This window comes from Falco rusticolus, chromosome 1, assembly GCF_015220075.1.
Source record: "Falco rusticolus isolate bFalRus1 chromosome 1, bFalRus1.pri, whole genome shotgun sequence".
In the NCBI taxonomy this organism is placed as follows: Eukaryota; Metazoa; Chordata; class Aves; order Falconiformes; family Falconidae; genus Falco; species Falco rusticolus.
In genome coordinates, this window is record NC_051187.1 from 107695006 (window position 1) to 107712633 (window position 17628).

Below are 17628 nucleotides of genomic sequence, written 5' to 3' on the forward strand. Positions count from 1 at the left end.
TTTTGAAGGGGAGGAGTGAGAAACATGGCTGTAGCGTCTAATATAATTCATGAAATATGAAAGTGTGTTGAATTATGAAATATTCAGGGTGTCTTTCAGGAGAAAATGAGAATTTCTGTGCCCCTGCAGTGTATTGAATCATGGTGTTTATTGTTAGAGGAAGGGGGGGCAAGCATTGCGAGGGTGAAACATTCTAGCAAGAAGTACAAAACAGACAAATTTTTTTATTGAAAACTAGGATTGGTAGAACTTTTGTAACACATTGGGTGTTACTGTGATTTGCTAAGGCACTTTCTTGTGTGTAGGCAGTTTTCTGCTGGTCGTTTGGTTGGCACCATCTAGTGGGAAGATTTTGAGGTGATACCCGTTCTGGGTGAGATGCTGTCTTGCATCTTAAGATTGATGAGCTTAGTGTCAGGCTAGTTTTCTTCTGTACTCAAAAATCATCCTTTCAAGCAGTCTCTTATTGCTAACTCCCTTCTTATTTCTTTTCCTACTCTTTCTCTAGCATAGAACCAAATTAGAAATGTACCTGTTTTTTCTTTAACTAGGAATAAACAGTTCCTTTGAAAATTTCATCTATGTGTATGTCTATTAATCCAGAAGTAACTTTACAAAGTCTGCGATTTGAATCCAGCCTTCTGTTTTATTACTTAATATAAATAAATAAGCATCAGGTATGATTTTTCACATACACTAGTTAAGATACGGTGGGTATCTGTGTGACAAGTCTTGGTTGCAGAAGTTCAAAATGGGGTTAGAAGCTTGCCGTACCATAGGTGAAATCTTGTAGTTCATACGTGGATTCTGTTTGCAAGTATGTTCATATGTGAAAAATTGTTACATTTTATTCTAGAATAAAAGTGTGCACTTTCCCCTGAGAAGCAAGTACAACAGGCTTACCAAAGTAGCCCGCTTCTTGCAAGAAAATCCTTCTTGTTTACTGTGTAATATATTGCACCATTACCTTCATCAAGCAAATTACTCCATTATTGAGGATGCCACCATGGTGAGTTACCGTGTGAAAATGGAAATAGCTCAGCGTGTTAGTTTCAAACGTACAATTCTAATGTGTTAAATTACCTAACAGTTTAAGTAAAGTTAACAAGCAAGAAAATGTAACCCAAACTTGTATATATCCTTAGATCGATAAGTAGATATGGCTTACCTCATTTCATTTTCTTTCAGATCTGCTGGTTTTGTTGTGGCCTGTGTATATGCATAATTTTTATCAAGCTATTTCATTAGTAAATACATGAGAAATCATAAAGCAGAAAGGCATATCTTTAAAGTTGTTCATGGCCTTTGTATCAGATTTCATTTTTCTTGAAGATAACAGCAGTTATGTTGAGTAATTAATAGTAAAAGTTTGCATCTCTAGTTTTAAAATTGAATAAATCTCAATTATTAAGGCAGGTGCATGCACTGATTAACTTCTTCAAAATTCTCTCCTCAGCACTAGTTTTCGTGTCTTTTAGAAATACTTGGATAATGCAGGCAGTTTTAAAAAAAGAGCTAGAATTGTAGAAACGTTAAGGCTTAAGAATCTAATCTTTTTCCTGTTGGGTTTAGAACGTAAACATCTGATTGTAGTGGTAAATCATTGTTTCAACAAACATACTAGGCATAAGGAGGTGTGTTTCTTCCCGATGTTGTGTCATTTTCATAATCCCATTCTACGGGTGTCAGACTTAAACACTACATTTTCCAAAGTATCCAGCTGAGAGCCCAGTGATCAGAATTAACACAATTTGTGGCATAAGCAGCAGTTTGATTAGTAGCCAAAATAAGCTTTTTTATAATTCAGTGATGTAATCAATACAATCCCTATTTTTTGCCTCAAATTTCTGTTTTAAAACCCTGCTTACCAACAATGGAAAAAACTTAATCTTTTTAATTTTGGTTCTGTTTCTATAGAGAATCCACTGCTGTTATGAATTTCAGTCAGTAATTCAGAGCTTTATAATTACTTAAGTACTTTTAGTTTTGTATTGAATAAACCTTTTTCCTCCTGTTCTTTATTTTTGGCCCCTCAGGCTAGATCCTCAGGCCATGTAGATGAATGTATTTACTGTGTTTAGTGAAGCTATAATTTTTATCTGTTAGCACTATGGTTTCTTCGGTCTGAATGGGTGCTGTGTGGTGCCAGCATAAAGATTTAAGGGAATTCTGACTTTCCCCCCTGCCTCAGTTTACTTTAAAATGCTGTGATACATGTGTTTGGTTTTGGTTTTTTTTTTTTTTTTAAGAGTGATGGCCTTCCTGCCTTAGTAACCTTAAAGAAAGGTCTAGTTGCCTTAGCAAGACAGTGGATGAAGTTCATTGTGGTGACCCCAGCTTTTAAAGGAGTCAGCCTACACAGACCAGCTCAGCCAGTGAAATTGCAGACAAATGCCTGCCACGAGCATGAGGATGGACTGGGATTAGACAACGGAGGGGGTCTTCAGAGCGACACAAGTGCTGATGGAGCCGAGTTTGAATTTGATGCAGGTATTTTTGTGTTCTTCTCTCTCCGTAAAAATTCATAGGGAGAAGTGGCTCCTCTCAGAGCATTTGTATCTTCTTTAGCTTTAATGCTTTAAATACAGTATATTTTTCTTTTTTTAGAATCATCAAAGTTCTTTTTTTAGAATCATCTTCATTTTGAAGCTGCTGCTAATTATAATTTTAGCATTATGATAAATATTACTTGTTTGGGGAAAACCAAAACAGGAGATTTATCTTTCTTCACATGCTTTTTCTTGTTCTTTACTGCACAAAATACATAAGCTTAATTATTTGCTAGCTTGGAATTAGGATGTTGTTCTTTTGACTGTAGTTAAGAATTGTAACATGCAATTCTATGAACTTTCCCAGGAATAACTTCAAACCTGCCTTCTTATTTGATCTTTGTGAAAATACATTTTCTTTTTTTTTTTTTCTCCCTCGTTTTTACTACTTATTTCTGGTATATTTCTGTTGCCAGCTTACACACTGCCGATTTAACAAATGCTACTGATTTAGCTTTGTACTGAATACACAGCTGACTGAAGTAAGAACCACAGAAATGGAGGGCATAGATAGATACATGTTGGAGCACTCTTTTTTTGCTGCCTTGAGGCGACTCAGTTATTTTGTGATTGTAGCATGTATGTAAAGTGCTGCTCTTCTCAGGAATACGTTTATGTTTTTCTTTTCTCATGTAAAAATTACGTAACATAGAGAAAAAATATTTTTAAAAAATCAGGAGGAGAATCCGCTTTTAGTTAAAAGCTAGGCAGCAGTTATCAGCTTAGAGAGATGTTTGTGTGTGAAACTAGTATATAATCATACTGTATGATGGGAATGTTTGCCCCCTCCTCCAAAATATGTGCTTTGGTTGAGCAGAAGCAGACTTTTAGAGCCAGTGGTGTATTGTAATTGCCCGCCCACCCCCCCACCCCCCACCCCCCGCTTCCTGTATATTATTCTATTTTTCCACTAAGAATTTTGGAAGCAGCAATTTTTCTGCCTTGTATACATTCACTTACACATGGAATTCATGCAAATGGAAACATCTTAATTAAAAAAATGATAAGTCATGCCCAAGTCAGCAAAAGAGATTTGGCAACTTTCTTTTGGATCTGTAGCACAGAGCAACAGTTGTATGTCATTAGAAGGACAAAAAGATTTGTACTTGGATTAGTAAACAAAATCGTGTCTGAGACTTTCTTACTTGTCTTAGAAGTCCCTAGACAGCTGTGTGTGGGTGTGTGTCAGAATTTGGAAGGTCATGACTGCTTGCAAATAAATGTATCTAATAATAGATAATCTTGGTCCCCCATATATATACAAATGAGAAAAATTTTTTGCTTGGTTCCAGCTACTGTCAGTGAGCATACAATGCTCTTGGAAGGAACAGCGAACCGCCCCCCACCTGCTGGCAGCTCTTCTGGGCCTGTAACTGGTGCTGAGATCATGAGGAAATTATCCAAGACTCACACTCACAGTGATTCTGTTCTGAAAATAAAGGTAAGTTTCTTGTGCCATGCACAGCGGGGGAAAGTGATTTGTAACTATAACTAACTATAACTGTAGCACGTGGGAGGTGTGCTCCTTACCTTATAAAAGTGATGCTTAATCAGTTGACCTATATTCTACATCTGTTCTTTATTGTTTTTCTTGCCAATTAGCTTCAGAGCCATGCTTAAAAACAATATATATGTGCATTAGCTTTTATGACTTTTCATATATTTATGTAAGCAGGAATGAGGATTTAACTGTTGTTACACAAAATCTAAGATTGACAAAGCTCTTCAATAACTTCTAGTAATATTAGTGTGGGGTTTTTATTCTACAAGCTGTTCAGAAAACTGCAAGATTTTATTTTTATCTCTACTTTCTGAGCAGGAAGAGTCTATGAAAGCTGTGTGTTAGGTTTTTTTGTTTTTCTTTAAGTAATTTGTTGTCATCTCTGTATTAGGGAGTTTGGTGCCTTGTACTGGTTCCTTTTTTAGCTGTGTTTTTTCACAGGGTTTTTGAGATTGGAAGTGACCCCTGTAGGTCACCTTGTCCAGTCCCCCAGCTCAAGCAGGGCCACCCAGAGCCAGTTGCCCAGGATTATGTCTAGATGGCTTTGGAATATCTCCAAGGATGGAGATTCCATAACCTGTGACAGTGCTCAGTCACCCTCACAATAAAAAAGTGATGTTCAGGAGGAAACTCCGGTGTTTCAGTTTGTGCCCATTGCCTCTCGTCCTGTCACCGGGCATCACTCAGAAGGGCCTGGCTCTGTTGTCTTTGCATTCTTCCTGCAGGTATTTACACTTGTTTTGTTAGTAAGATCCCCCCTGGGCCTTCTCTTCACGAGGCTGAGCCAGTCCCAGCTCTTTCAACCTTTCCTCATAGGAGAGATGTTCTGGTCCCTTAATCTTCTGAGGGGCCCTTTGTTGGACTCCCCCCAGTATTTCTTTCTTGTACTGGGGAGTCCATAACTGGACACAATACTCCAGGTGCAGCCTCACCAGTGCCAAGCAGGGGCGTAGGATCACCTTCCTTGACTTGTTTGCAGCTTACTGCCTAAGGCAGCCCAGGCTGGGCAGCCCAGCAAGGGCACATTGCTGCCTGACATTCAACTTGGTATCCACCAGGACCCCCAGGTCCTTTTCTGCAAAGCCGTTTTTCAGCTGGTCGGACCCCAGCATGTACTGGCGCATTTGTCCCCTCTAGCAGATACTCACCTACTACCACTTACTGCTCCCTCCTGCTCGTCTTGGATGGTTTAGGATTAAGTGGCCCAGATGCTTTGCTCAAGAACAGATCTGGCTGCTCTTCAATTTGAGGGCAGAGAACCTCTTTCACAGTGTTAAACCTTTGGGTGGACCAGGAGCCTTCCTCTTGGTGCCAGAAGTCCCCAGCTTCTGTTCTTCGCCTTCCCCAAAGGCTGCACCTACCGTTACGCTAAGGATGGGGTTTGGTCTTCAGACCATTTGGTCTTCAGACAAAGACCAAATACCAGCAAGGCTTGTATTTAGTGATACGCGCTCTTCCTTCTGCAAACTTGCTTTAGATGAATTCTACACATCTGCAGTTCCATTTTGTTACTCATTTGACTTTTTAAACTGTTTTTACACACAAGATTATTTTAATACTTGAGAATTCAATAGCACCTTTATGCGTGATAACCATACGGTGTATAACCTGCCCCAAATGAAGTGCTACTTGTCCAAAAGTTTGTGGGAATAAGAATTTTGTTGTTACTGTGTTCTGATCTCATATTCAGACCAAACGTCACATCCTTTTTGCAGTTTATGCAGTACTTCATTAGTTTCTTTGTTTTCTCCACAAGGGTATACATCCATATCATTCCTTAAGTTACACTAGCGGAGATACAGCTACAGATTCACCAGTGCACGTTGGCCGTTCTGGAATGGCAGTCAAAGAAAGTCCAAGAAAAGAGAGTCTGCTCAGCTATCTTACTGGGAGTTTTCCTAGCCTGCATAATCTTTTGGAAGGGACTCCTCAAAGAAGTACCACTGCAGTTAAAAGTAGTTCTTTAACAAGAACAGGTATGATGTAGCATAAGTAAGCTAAAGCGAGGGGAAGGGAGGATTGGTTTTATTTTCATGACTTAGAAAAGTTACTATATATTCACTATGAGTTATCTTTTCTGTTTAAGACCCCACCTCCCTCCTCCCAAATAATCGTATTTTTTAATAGCAGTTCCCAAACATCACTGCACCATACCATTTTATTTCCTAGAAGCAAGCAGCGAGTACATTGGGTTGGGAAAAGAAATTACAGCTAACAAAAAAAGTATTTTCCTTTTAGTTAGCCTTACTACTTTTTGAGTATAATACGTAATTACTTAAGTGAGTATTTTTCAGTGAATAAGGAAATGGAGTGATCATTCTGTATTTGTCATTTTTTTCTTGACCTTTTAAGTAACTCCAAAAGTGGACTAAAACTAATGTCCTAGTACTTTAGTTTGTGTATAATAATTTGGAGATTTTTAGTAATGGTCTTTTGAACAAATTTGTTTTGTAGAAGTTTGAAATACATACATTGAAATTTTTATGTTCTATATTACTGTCCAGAGTGCATTGTTACGATTTATAGAAAGAAAAAGAGATTTAACTTTGCTGCATTTTCTCTAAAACCTCTCTCCTTTGCTGTCAGGGAATGAAATATTATTCAGAAAAAAAGGTATTTTTTTTCCTTAATGACTCCTTTCCTCTAATTAATGTTAGAGATGAACAAATGAAAAGGTGCTTGTAGTGCAACATCCATTTAGCGTCATAGTATAACTTCCATGGTAGCACCTGTAGTGCTGCTTGGCACAATTTACTACAGTAAACCTTGAGAAGTAGGCTTACTTTTATAGTAAATAGATATTGTCAGTAAAATCACGCTGCATTCCTGGTTTTTGCTGACTTGGATATGACAGATGCTAAAGCTCTTCTGTTTTGTCTGTATAGGAAATACTGTGGCCACAGACATGTTATCTGAACATCCTTTGCTGTCTGAACCATCTTCTGTGAGCTTCTATAACTGGATGTCAAATGCTGTGGGCAACAGAGGAAGTGTAGTACAAGAAAGTCCGGCCACAAAATCTGGACACAATAGTCTTCCAACAGGTATTGTTAATTACAGCTGAATTTAAGAGATGACTCTGGGTTGGCTGTTCCTGTGTTGGCCACTTTTTTCTGTAAGTAAGTGAGCAGGTGACAACATACATACTATTTGTGGGACTTCTCAGCAAACCGGAAAATGAACAAATATGATTTAAGCAGACCTGTTGTTTTCATTTCTTGCACCCTGCCTCCAAAAATTCAGGTTTTTCTTACATTTGAAAATGTAAATGTAACTTCCAAAACCATGTGTAGGTGTCAAAAGCTAAGCCGTAAGATCATCCTCGGTTGCAGAGTTCCTTGGATTTTGTTAGTTATTCTTAATCTAATTTGCATATGCTGTTTTTGTGATAAAAATTTTGTACATTGGAATCCTTGCTCTTTCTCTGTTCAGCTTGAAACTAACCATGTGTTTTGAAAGTAAGTTCCTCGGGAACTGGAATGATCAGCTGGTGTAAGGGAATGGAGAAAAGAAAATACACATTACTCAAAATCTTAAGTGTATTAATGAAGCAGATACGTAACAACTTCTTGCAGCATGTTTATGAATGATGACAGGCTTACAAGAATAATAATCTTCAAATGTGTGTCTCTTAACTTTCTTTTCTAGTGACACTAAATTTGAATGTTTCCTATATTAACGGTCTTTCAGCTGTAATACGTTAATCTTAGGCAGTAAGAAGTTCTTCCAGTTTGTTTTTAATATTGAACAGATATTCTGATCCTACAGAACATCTTTGTGCTTTACGTGTATGTACATATGGTGTGACTACTCTGTAAACTGGAACATGTTTCTCTGCAGAAAGAATCATAGGGTAGAAGTATAGCTTTCAATTTTGTTTATTCATTTATTTATTTCAGAAAAAAGATGCATTTTTTCCTACTGAACCTGTAACAGTTTGTTCACTCGCTTCCGTTCCTGAAGTTGAGACTCTGATTTTAACTCAGACACAGATCTATCCAAACCATTTTTCTGTGGAGACATGTAGTTGTGGCTCTCCACTAAGTGCTGTAAGCTTGAATTTTGAAGAATCGGGATTAATTTACACTGGCAGAGCAACTCTGTCTCATGGAGTTGAGTCCAGTCTAGACTCAATGTGCAGGTGATTCAGCATCACTCTGTCCTTGTGCTGCAAGTCTGGTTGTTCACAAACAAGCAGCTGCAGGGAAGTGGATGTCCCTAGTCACCTCTGAGGAACGTATTTGGGTAGAGACTAATCAGTAGATGTCAGATTAGTGGATTTTGCATTGGGACTAAAAAAGACCAGAAGCTTACAGCACATTGAAAGCTAAAAGCAAGTATCTCAACTGAGGATAATTTTTTTTTTTATTGTTGCTGATATAGGCTACTCAGCCTACATACTATTTCAGTTTAAACAGGAGTCAAATACTCTATAGAACACAATGCAGACAAAAGGCCTCAGGAAGGAGGGCAATAAGAAGGAAATATTTTTGTGCTTTCCAAATATGAGTTGGACTGTCTCTAGTCCCTCTTCAGCAAGAGTTTCTTTACCCTGAATGCCACTTCTGTGAGGTCAGAGACCTGACTGGGGCTCTGACTTTCTGTGTGTATGGCATGTGTTTCTGTATAATTAATCTTGCTAAATTAATAGAGTTGGTGGTGATAAAATTTGCTGTGCTGTTAGCGTTCCATGGGTATTTATTTTTCAGGTGTGGCACCCAATCTTCCTACTATACCCTCTGCTTCAGACTTCAACACTGTTTTGTCTAGTGACCAGAACACCCTGGATGGCACACACTCCCAGCACAGCACCAGTCAGGATGACATTGCAGGTGTAGAAGAGGGTAACCAGGGGTTTCCTGCTGTCCAGCTAGCAGATGCACAGGTAGGTGTGGTTTGCTGATGTAGTTTGAAATGCTGTAGGGAAAAATAGTTACTACTTAAGAAAACCAAACCAAACCAACAACAAACTTACAACAATGAAAACATTATCATATTTTTGTACACGTTTCTGATACATTCCTGTGCAAAGAGGAAAGGCTCAAGAAACCTCTGAGGTGTCCCATAACAAACTTTATGAATGGTGATTAATAGAGCATTGTTTTATGACCTCAGAGAGAACATACTGGAGCGTTTATGAGAGTAACCTAGTTCTCCAGAGTGCTTTTTACTGAGAGGAACATGCAAAAACCTTGCTCCCATAGCTAAGGATTCAGTGCTGGCCTGCTGTGTTGTCGGTCTTTTTACTCAAAAAGTCCATAAAGCTTCTCCTTTTAATCCCCCTTCCTTCTGTTTTACAGCACTGACAATAAAACTTGAGTGTTCTGTGTGATGTAGCTGACGTTGGAAATACTGTAGATCAACAAATGATGGAGCAAGAAGATAAGAATAATCTAGATAATAAGAAGTAAAGCAGTGGGTTTTGTTTTGTAGGTTGTTTTCAAACCTCTTCTAAGTTACACGGGAATTCAGTCTCAGGATGCAATGCCACTCTGCTACAGAATGTACTTCGGGGAGTACCTTTCATTCTCAGGAACTCTGGACTGTCTAAGGGCAGATATTGTTGATTCAGATACAGCCAAGGAAAGAAAAAGCAAGCGAGCTCGAAGGTATGTTGTGAGATACTTGGAAATGTGTATATTGGCTAAAGAAAAGAAATTAGGATTTTCATGTGAAGACACAGAATTCCAAAGTACTTCCATAGAGTAAGGATCAGTCTTTTCTTTTTTTTTTTTTTTTATCTTATCTGTTTTGTCTTCCTGTTAGAATATTTTTTTTTTTTTAATCTTCCTGTGGAATGGTTTGGAAATTTTAAGTATTTGAATCTCAGCTACTTATGAAAATTGAAGACTGGGGAAGGGAGAGCTGGTGGGAATAATAGTAGGGGAAATTTGAGAGACTCTTAAATGCTGTTTTGTACTTCATCCTGTAAATGAGGCTGTTACTTTCAGTGTAAATACTGAATTTTCCCCCTGCCCTTTGGGCTAAACTAGGTTGTGATGGAAAAGTTGCATGCCAAAGTAAGTTTGCATAGAACTGAATGATTACTATGTTAGTAGCATGCAGTATGAAAGTATAAAAATGAATTTTTTATATTTATAACTGGTAAGGTGATATCCTAAGGGAAATAAAATGTTGGATTCAGTAAATTAGATGAACCACTGTGTTAAAAAAATATTTGACTCTGATAAAAAGAAACAAAGTAGTAACTTGTACCTTTTTCTTTCCTTAGGCAAGGAGCTGTCAATCTTCCTCCTCTTGAATTCAAACCAGCTTTGATGTTAGAAACTTTCAGTATTAGTGCTGTTGTGATGGAGAAATCCATGTGCACACCTCATAACTCCGCCAATGCCCTTTCTTTTCATGACTTGAATAAACGCTATTATAATACTTTTCACTGTAATTTTACAATTTCTTGCCAGTCCATAAGCCAGCACGTAGATATGGCACTGGTTCGTCTCATTCATCAGTTTAGTACAATGATTGATGATATCAAAGCCACGCAGACAGACATCAAACTTAGCAGATACACAGCTGGATCAGCCTCTCCAACACCTACTTTTAAAACCCGCAAACACAGAGACTTCCGCTCTTCTGATTTCAGCCGAAGCTCTCGAGGAAGCCTTAATGGAGGTAACAGAGTGAACAACACGAAGAACAAGCGAACGAACAATGAGAACAATAAAAAAGAGTCTCGAAACAAGAATTCCTTGGGAAGGTCAGAAAGAAGGACTTCTAAAGTGTCCAGGAAAGGTTCAAAAGATGTAGTTGACCACATGACTATTCATATGGATGATTCTGACTCTATTACTGTGTCGGAACAGAGCGAACCTTCTGCTGAGTGCTGGCAAAATATGTATAAACTGTTGAACTTCTATTCACTCATTTCTGATCCAACCGGGATTTTAGAAAAGTCTTCTGAAACTTTTGGGCCAACAGGTAAACTAGTTCACAAATCCAAGTAATTGAGAGTGCGTGCTTTTGCTCAAGTGTATTATTCTAAAGCTTGATCATAAGGTGGTTTTTGAAAGTTGCCCACCCCATCCAACTTGGATCAGAAGGGCAAGTGGTGAGGATGTGAGGGGGACCTTGTTCACCAAGATGGTGTACAGAAGAAAAAAGGTATTTTCCTGGGTGTATAGTATGCTTCGATTCTTTCAATCCTAGAATTGGTCAAATAAGTGTTAATTGATTGGTTTTAAATTCAGTCCCTTGATACTCTTGTGCAGCTCCGTTAATCTGGATTTGCAATGGGTGTGGGACTGCGTTGAAAGATTAACTTTTCTGGTTAATTGTGTGAAGAGTGAATTTTACTTAGAGTGGATTGTGTAGAGTTTGTTCCTCCCTAGGTACTATTTTGTTTTCATGTGGCTGCTGGAAATGCTGTGTATTATCGTTCTGTGAAAATGAGGGAAAAAATTTGTGCCCTGGGAATGACTGAGAAAAAAATAATCTGTGAACCTAGCTTTGAGAGCAGAAGAGGTGAAATACTGATATTTTTTTTTTATAAAGTCCAGCAAAGATAATAGGTGTTTGGGCCAATTTCATCCAGATCTTTTGAGATCTAGGGTGGTCATTGCTCTCTCTTTCCATTGTATTTTAGCACCACAGAGTAAGGTTGAGAGCCTACTTGGCATTGTTCTTTTTGTTGGTGAGCTTAGGTTGTTGTAAATATGCAGGGAATGGTATACTTACTAGTTTAGCGTGTTTTCGTTGGACTTCTCAGCTGAGGAAATGTCAAAGGAGAGCTTCTGTTAAGCAGAGGGCAGTATCTTTTATGCACAGAATATGGTATCCACAGCGATGGTATCTGCACAAAATGTAAATTTTCTTACGTTGTTTTTGTGCTCTTGAGTGTTGAAAAGGAAAACTTGCTAATCCCAGACTCAATTATAAGACCCTTCGGCTGTGAAAGAGTCAGAAAAGAAATAGGATAGTTGGAAAGTCTCAGAGCATTTTTATTGTGTAACAATAAAAATATAAATCTGAATATTTACAAAATGTACATGAGAATATATCTCTCAATAATAATTAAATCACATCACTCATTATTGTCCGCATTGTGTCTTGGATTTGGTCCAGTTGCAGTGTTATTAGAGTGGAATAAGCGAGGCACAGATAATTTGCCTGAAGAGTTCCTTTGATGTGCAAGACACATGATCCTTATTTTCAAATACAAACATAAATCAGATATGCCAAGGATTTCTTGTAAATTATCCTTAAATAACTCTGTATTTTTGTAGGTGTTCGAAGCCCAACCGAACCTGCTTGTAGAGTGGTGTTTGAGAATGAACAGGATAACGGCAGAGACGCGCAGAGGAAGCGCAGCCTGGTGACTTCGGAGCCACAACATGTGACGCTCATAGTTTTTGGAATAGGCATGGTGAACCGAACCCACCTGGAGGCTGACATTGGAGGTCTGACGATGGAGTCCGAACTGAAGAGAATCCATGGCAGTTTCACCCTGAAAGAAAAAATGAAAGGTTGGATAAGCTAAAATGTACTTTGTAATTAAATTCGGTGGCAACTTTACATGACTCTGTGTGTGCGCATGCCTATAGCAATGCGTATGTATGTGCATGTGTACTGTGTTTTGTTTGTAAATAGATGTGCATTATGTTTGCGTATGGATAGTGTAACAACGTTCAACAAGTTGGTTGCTCCTTTCATTTTCAAAAGCTTTCTTCTTGTTGTCATTTGATTTGATTTTACTTAATGCAAATACTAAACCTGTAATTTTTAAATTTTTTCCTGCTACTATTTTTTTGAAAGCAGTAGGCTTACCTGGAAGTATTTTACTGAATGAAATGCTGTTAAATATATTTTCTTTTTTTTTTTTTTAAAGATGTACTACATCAAAAGATGACAGAGACGTGTGCCACTGCTCACATAGGAGGTGTCAATATCGTCCTGCTGGAGGGAATTACGCCAAATATCCAGTAAGTATGAAGCCTGACAATTTAAAATGTTCAAGTGCGTAGAAGTGGTATCAGTTGTGTGGCAGCAAAGGTATGTAGCTTCATATGGAGAAAGCACTGATGATATGTCTTTAGGTAGAATCTGTGAAGTCATAGGGTTTGGTGGCAGTCGTGAAGCTGTTGCAGAACTGGGTTGGAGTCTGACGTGTAAAACTAATTGCACGTGCCCATTGATGGGAGGCTTTTCTGTGGAAGGCATGTCTGAGTAAGCTGAGAAGGAATATGGTGAAAGTATTAGTAGGTTTCAGTCTAGGGCACCCAATCACACAAGCCATAGACATGAATAGGAATACTGTTCTTTTCTATTTCTAGTTAAAGATAATAGTAAGTTCAGAACTGGCTGTAGGATCACAGTGTAAATGGGTAGGTGACCTGACTGCAAAACTGTATGTGACAGGTCCTCTTGTAAAAAGAAAGAAATTAGATTTCATGTAATCAGAGCTTTCTGCAAAATTATTTGTGTGGTGTATGCATAGAAACTTTATCACATTGTGTGTATTGTTTCTTTTATGCTTCTAATTGCTTTTTGAAGCTTATAGGTCCCACTAAACCATACAAGATTTTTAGGGAGTGTTTAACCTACTGATGCTGATTATTCCCATTTAAGATCTGTATTGTTTCTTTAATAGGTGTCTTTTGGAATTCCCATGATGCATGATTCTTTGTGTCATTTTTACAGTTCTCGGATCCATTCTCCACCCTTTATATAATTGACACAACTTGGCAGGGGCCGGGGGGAGAATCACTTTTTGTGCGTGAACATCTTGAATTACTTGCTCAGCATCCACATTAGGGTGTTTTTGGTTTGGGGGCTTTTTTTTTTTTTTTTTTTTTTGCCAGGTTCACAAACTCAAAAAAGGGCATGCATTATTTTTCTTTGTTTCCAGATGAACTTCTTTCTGTTTGAGTTGCAAAACAACAGTTGAACCACAACGCTTTGTCATATAGATCACCCTCATGCAGTTTGAGTCTTAGTTGGGTAACCCTTAGTATGTGATCTGGTTTTAGAATATTAATGTTGTAGAAAAGGGGCTAAATAATGGGACTTGGGTCTCTCCTTTTAATTTCTGTGTAGTTTGGAAGATAATACATAGCACTTAAACCATACAGTATTTCATAAGTATCTCCAGCTAATTGTTTCTGCTAAGTGTGTTTCAGGTGGATAAATGTAAGTGCGAATCTGACAGCCATGTAGGATTTCTGAAGGCAACTGAGGTTCTTTATGTCTGTTTTACCTCATCATTGTACTGAGCTTCTATATAGGGAAGGTACCAAAGGAAAGGGGGTAAATAATGATAAATCTTTAACAACAGCAGCAGCAAACAACAAACCCTAAAAAAACCCAAAATCCTAAATGAGGTAAATTTGAAAGTAAGTGTCATATTGTGGGTTACAAGTAATTAACTGACTAATTTTGCATGAATGTTTATTCTTTATTTGCTTTGTTTTTGTTTTTCTTGCTTTCTCTTCAATCTTCATCTGTAGACTGGAGGATTTTCCTACATCTCCTACAAGCACAGCCAAACAAGAGTTTCTGTATGTCATATTATTATGTTTCATAGTCTTGCGATTAACTCTGTGTTGTGTAGCTAGTGGCTGCATTCCTACTGTGTGTGATTGTGTAGGCAGATGTTGCTTGAATACATTTTAGTTTAACATCTAATATTACCTAGATAAGCTTTTAATGTAGCCTGCTAAATACCTGTCCAAAAAAGCCCTTGTAAATGTTAACAGGCTAGCTTTAGGGGCAGGTATTACACTATACAGTCACTCCAGTAACGCTAGAATAGTTTCACTGGCTGTTAAGTTTGTTAGATCCACTTCTCTGCTAATTTTGAGGAGGTAACATAATGCTCATAAAATGTAAAGGAGCAGGCAGGTTAGATGTGCTTTGGACTTGGTAAGGAACTGCCGTGCTTGGAGTGCTCGCGCCTGCTGTGATTTCAGCACAAATAGGACCATTCCTCTTGCCTTTATTTACCTCTATGCTGGGTTAATTCCTGGGCATGCTGACCAGGCTACGCTAACACAAAGTGTTTTCCTGAAAACTCTGCCTGTGCATCTGCTGCTAATGAAGGTGATGCTTTTTGTCTCCCCCATGTCTGCGTGTGTGAGTCAGGTCTTTGCTTTCACCAAAGATGCAACGTCTTCTTTCTAGTCGCATACTTGCTTCCCCATGCCTAAGTCCAGAGAGTCTCAGGGGAGTAGCAGCCAAGGTGGGGAATGATGCACTGGTAGTCCAGAAGCCCTTTTTCACAATGAGCCTGCAGTATTCCGAGAAGAAAAGTTATGTAGCCAAAAGTAGTGAGGCTCTCCTTTCCCCCCCTCCACCTTTTTTCTCTTTCCTCCCCACCCCCCAGCAGTATTCTGAGTACAGGTTTCTTTTGCTGCTCTAGACCACCAGTGCGTATCTTCTAGAAGGATGTAGTACAACTGCTCTTTGTTACAGCAGGTGTGTATACTCGGTGTTGTGAGAATACAGGCCTCTATAGGTGGTAACTCTGGAAGGAGAGGTGATGGACTGTAAAACTGCAAGTGATATAAAGAAAAGACTGGGGTTTGTTCCTTTTTGTCTGGTAGCGACACTAAACCAGCAAAAGAAAGTGGTTTTTTGCGTAGTGTGTCACTGAACAGTTGAATTCATTGCCATATGATGTGGTCGGCAAAAGTATAAACTATTAAAAGGATTGGGCAAATCCTTGTAGGGTAGATCTGGTGGTGAGGCGTGAACACAATGCAGCCTCTGGCTCAAAAAGTAAACCCCTGATGGCTGGAATTAAGGGAAGGATTGCTTGATTTATGCCCCAGGTATCTGCTACTGCCTGAATCTTCATCTGACTCAGTGTGGTAGTTCCTGTGTGTGTTACAGGCCTCCTGCTGATGTTTTTTCCCCGCTTTTTCTAACGTTCCCATAAATCTGTTAGGTTGAGTGATGGCCTTGTAGCCAGTTCTGTAGTGGGACAAAAACTGTTTTCACAAGTTTGTCTGTGGAGTGATTATTTATGGAATTGATGCAAGAGCATAGAATGACTTCTGAATGCATTACTGTATATAATTTAAATATCAATTAATGATTTTAATGATATTCCACCAGATCTGTTATAGGCATATCCCCATAGGTAAGCAGACTGCAGGTGTATCACGTGTAGTGCTCATTCCAAGTAAATGAATAGCTGCACGGTTGTTCTGCAGCTCAGTCTGTGATGGGCGTAGGCTTTTTGTAGACCAAGAAGTGACAGTGTAATTCATTTGTTGCATGAAATATAGAAATACTTTAGCAGAGAAGCACAGCTGGATCTTGCTGAAATCTCATTCTCCTGTGACATCTGTATTGCTGTAATTTTTTTAAATTAAGGAAGTACTGCAAATGGTATGAATTCCCATGTTTGGAAGTGATTGTAAATTCAGTACAGATGTCAATTCCAACTACATTTACTTTTAACTTCTATACAAAGGTAGGTTAAGTCTAGGCTGTCTGGTGCAGGTCAGGAAGAGATCCTGCAACTTCCCTGAAGTTGAATATTGTTCTTTGGATGCTGGAATAGCTAACACAGTAGTATTTTGTGTTATAGATGGGGGAAAAAATGTGTTCTTGATTGGATTGACAGTAGTTCAGTCAGAATGGCAGCAGGAAGAGAGCAGGAAATAAGCAAACATCAACAGAGAAATAATAGGTGTCTCAAAGAAGTGGGTTAAAATAAGTCTGTCCTTTTCTTAAGTAATGTTTATTTGTATAATGTTTTTTTGAAAATACTTCTGAGTTAAGACGTTTCCTCCATCATACTTGTGTAAATTCTTCAAATATTCCGAAATTGTTTCTGCTTGACAGTCTACCCTAAAATTTTAATCCATAACCACTTTAGGTCACTTGTAGCTGGGGAAATCTGAAAATGGTTCTAGAGGTTCAGTAAATCAATCTGCTGTTGATAGGCCTGTGGTTGTGTTACAGTGCTGTGTATTTCTTCATTATAAGTAGAAGGATGATGATGTTGGGTTGGAGTTTGGTTTGTTTTTTTCATTTCCACACCTGGGATGCTTTGGGCTAGCTGATATTTTAACATTAGAATAAGGAGACATCTGTTTGGGCTTCACGGAAGAAAAATGACTTGGGGATTAGAATATATAGAATATTGTAACTTTCACCATGAAACCAAACTGTCTGTAGAACAATTTAAATCATGATGCAAGAAGTATTTTTTATATGCTCCTTAAAATACAGTAATTGAGAAACTTTCATTGAATGTTGCAATCGTATAGAGTCTATTTTTCAGACGTTTTAGCTGATGAACTACATCTTCTGAACTTTCTCTTTGAGGCTGTGATATTCTGTGCTGGCTACATAATATACTTCCGTTGGGTAACCCTCCAGTAATTGACCTTAGATGAGAAACATCAATGTGTTACCCCATGTATCTTTTTTAATAGGAGCTTAGTGAATTCTGATATGCCACAATTTCATTTTGACATCAAAAACTGTCAGCTTCGTGCAGTTGTATTTTTATCTTGGTTATCCATTTTGAACAATATCCTCCTTAACATTCAAATGAAGTTTAGACTTCATATTTTGGAATACTATGTGTCAATTAAACATCAGTATTAA

The 17628-nt window shown here is 38.3% G+C and overlaps 1 protein-coding gene across 12 annotated transcripts in view; it reads left to right on the forward strand.

Annotated features, from left to right (window-relative positions):
- The window catches only part of KIAA1109 (KIAA1109 ortholog), a 125039-nt gene that overhangs the window by 63822 nt on the left and 43589 nt on the right, over positions 1 to 17628 (forward strand). For 10 of the 12 annotated variants that reach the window (XM_037394718.1, XM_037394726.1, XM_037394783.1 and 7 more), the window contains exons 39-49: positions 857 to 1009; positions 2250 to 2490; positions 3842 to 3990; positions 5807 to 6026; positions 6936 to 7094; positions 8760 to 8935; positions 9484 to 9659; positions 10283 to 10989; positions 12294 to 12533; positions 12896 to 12989; positions 14514 to 14564. In XM_037394718.1, coding sequence (XP_037250615.1) covers positions 857 to 1009; positions 2250 to 2490; positions 3842 to 3990; positions 5807 to 6026; positions 6936 to 7094; positions 8760 to 8935; positions 9484 to 9659; positions 10283 to 10989; positions 12294 to 12533; positions 12896 to 12989; positions 14514 to 14564 — 2366 coding nt within the window. The remainder of the gene's footprint in view (positions 1 to 856; positions 1010 to 2249; positions 2491 to 3841; positions 3991 to 5806; positions 6027 to 6935; positions 7095 to 8759; positions 8936 to 9483; positions 9660 to 10282; positions 10990 to 12293; positions 12534 to 12895; positions 12990 to 14513; positions 14565 to 17628) is intronic. The other 2 variants (XM_037394736.1, XM_037394745.1) reach the window with 2 other exon arrangements.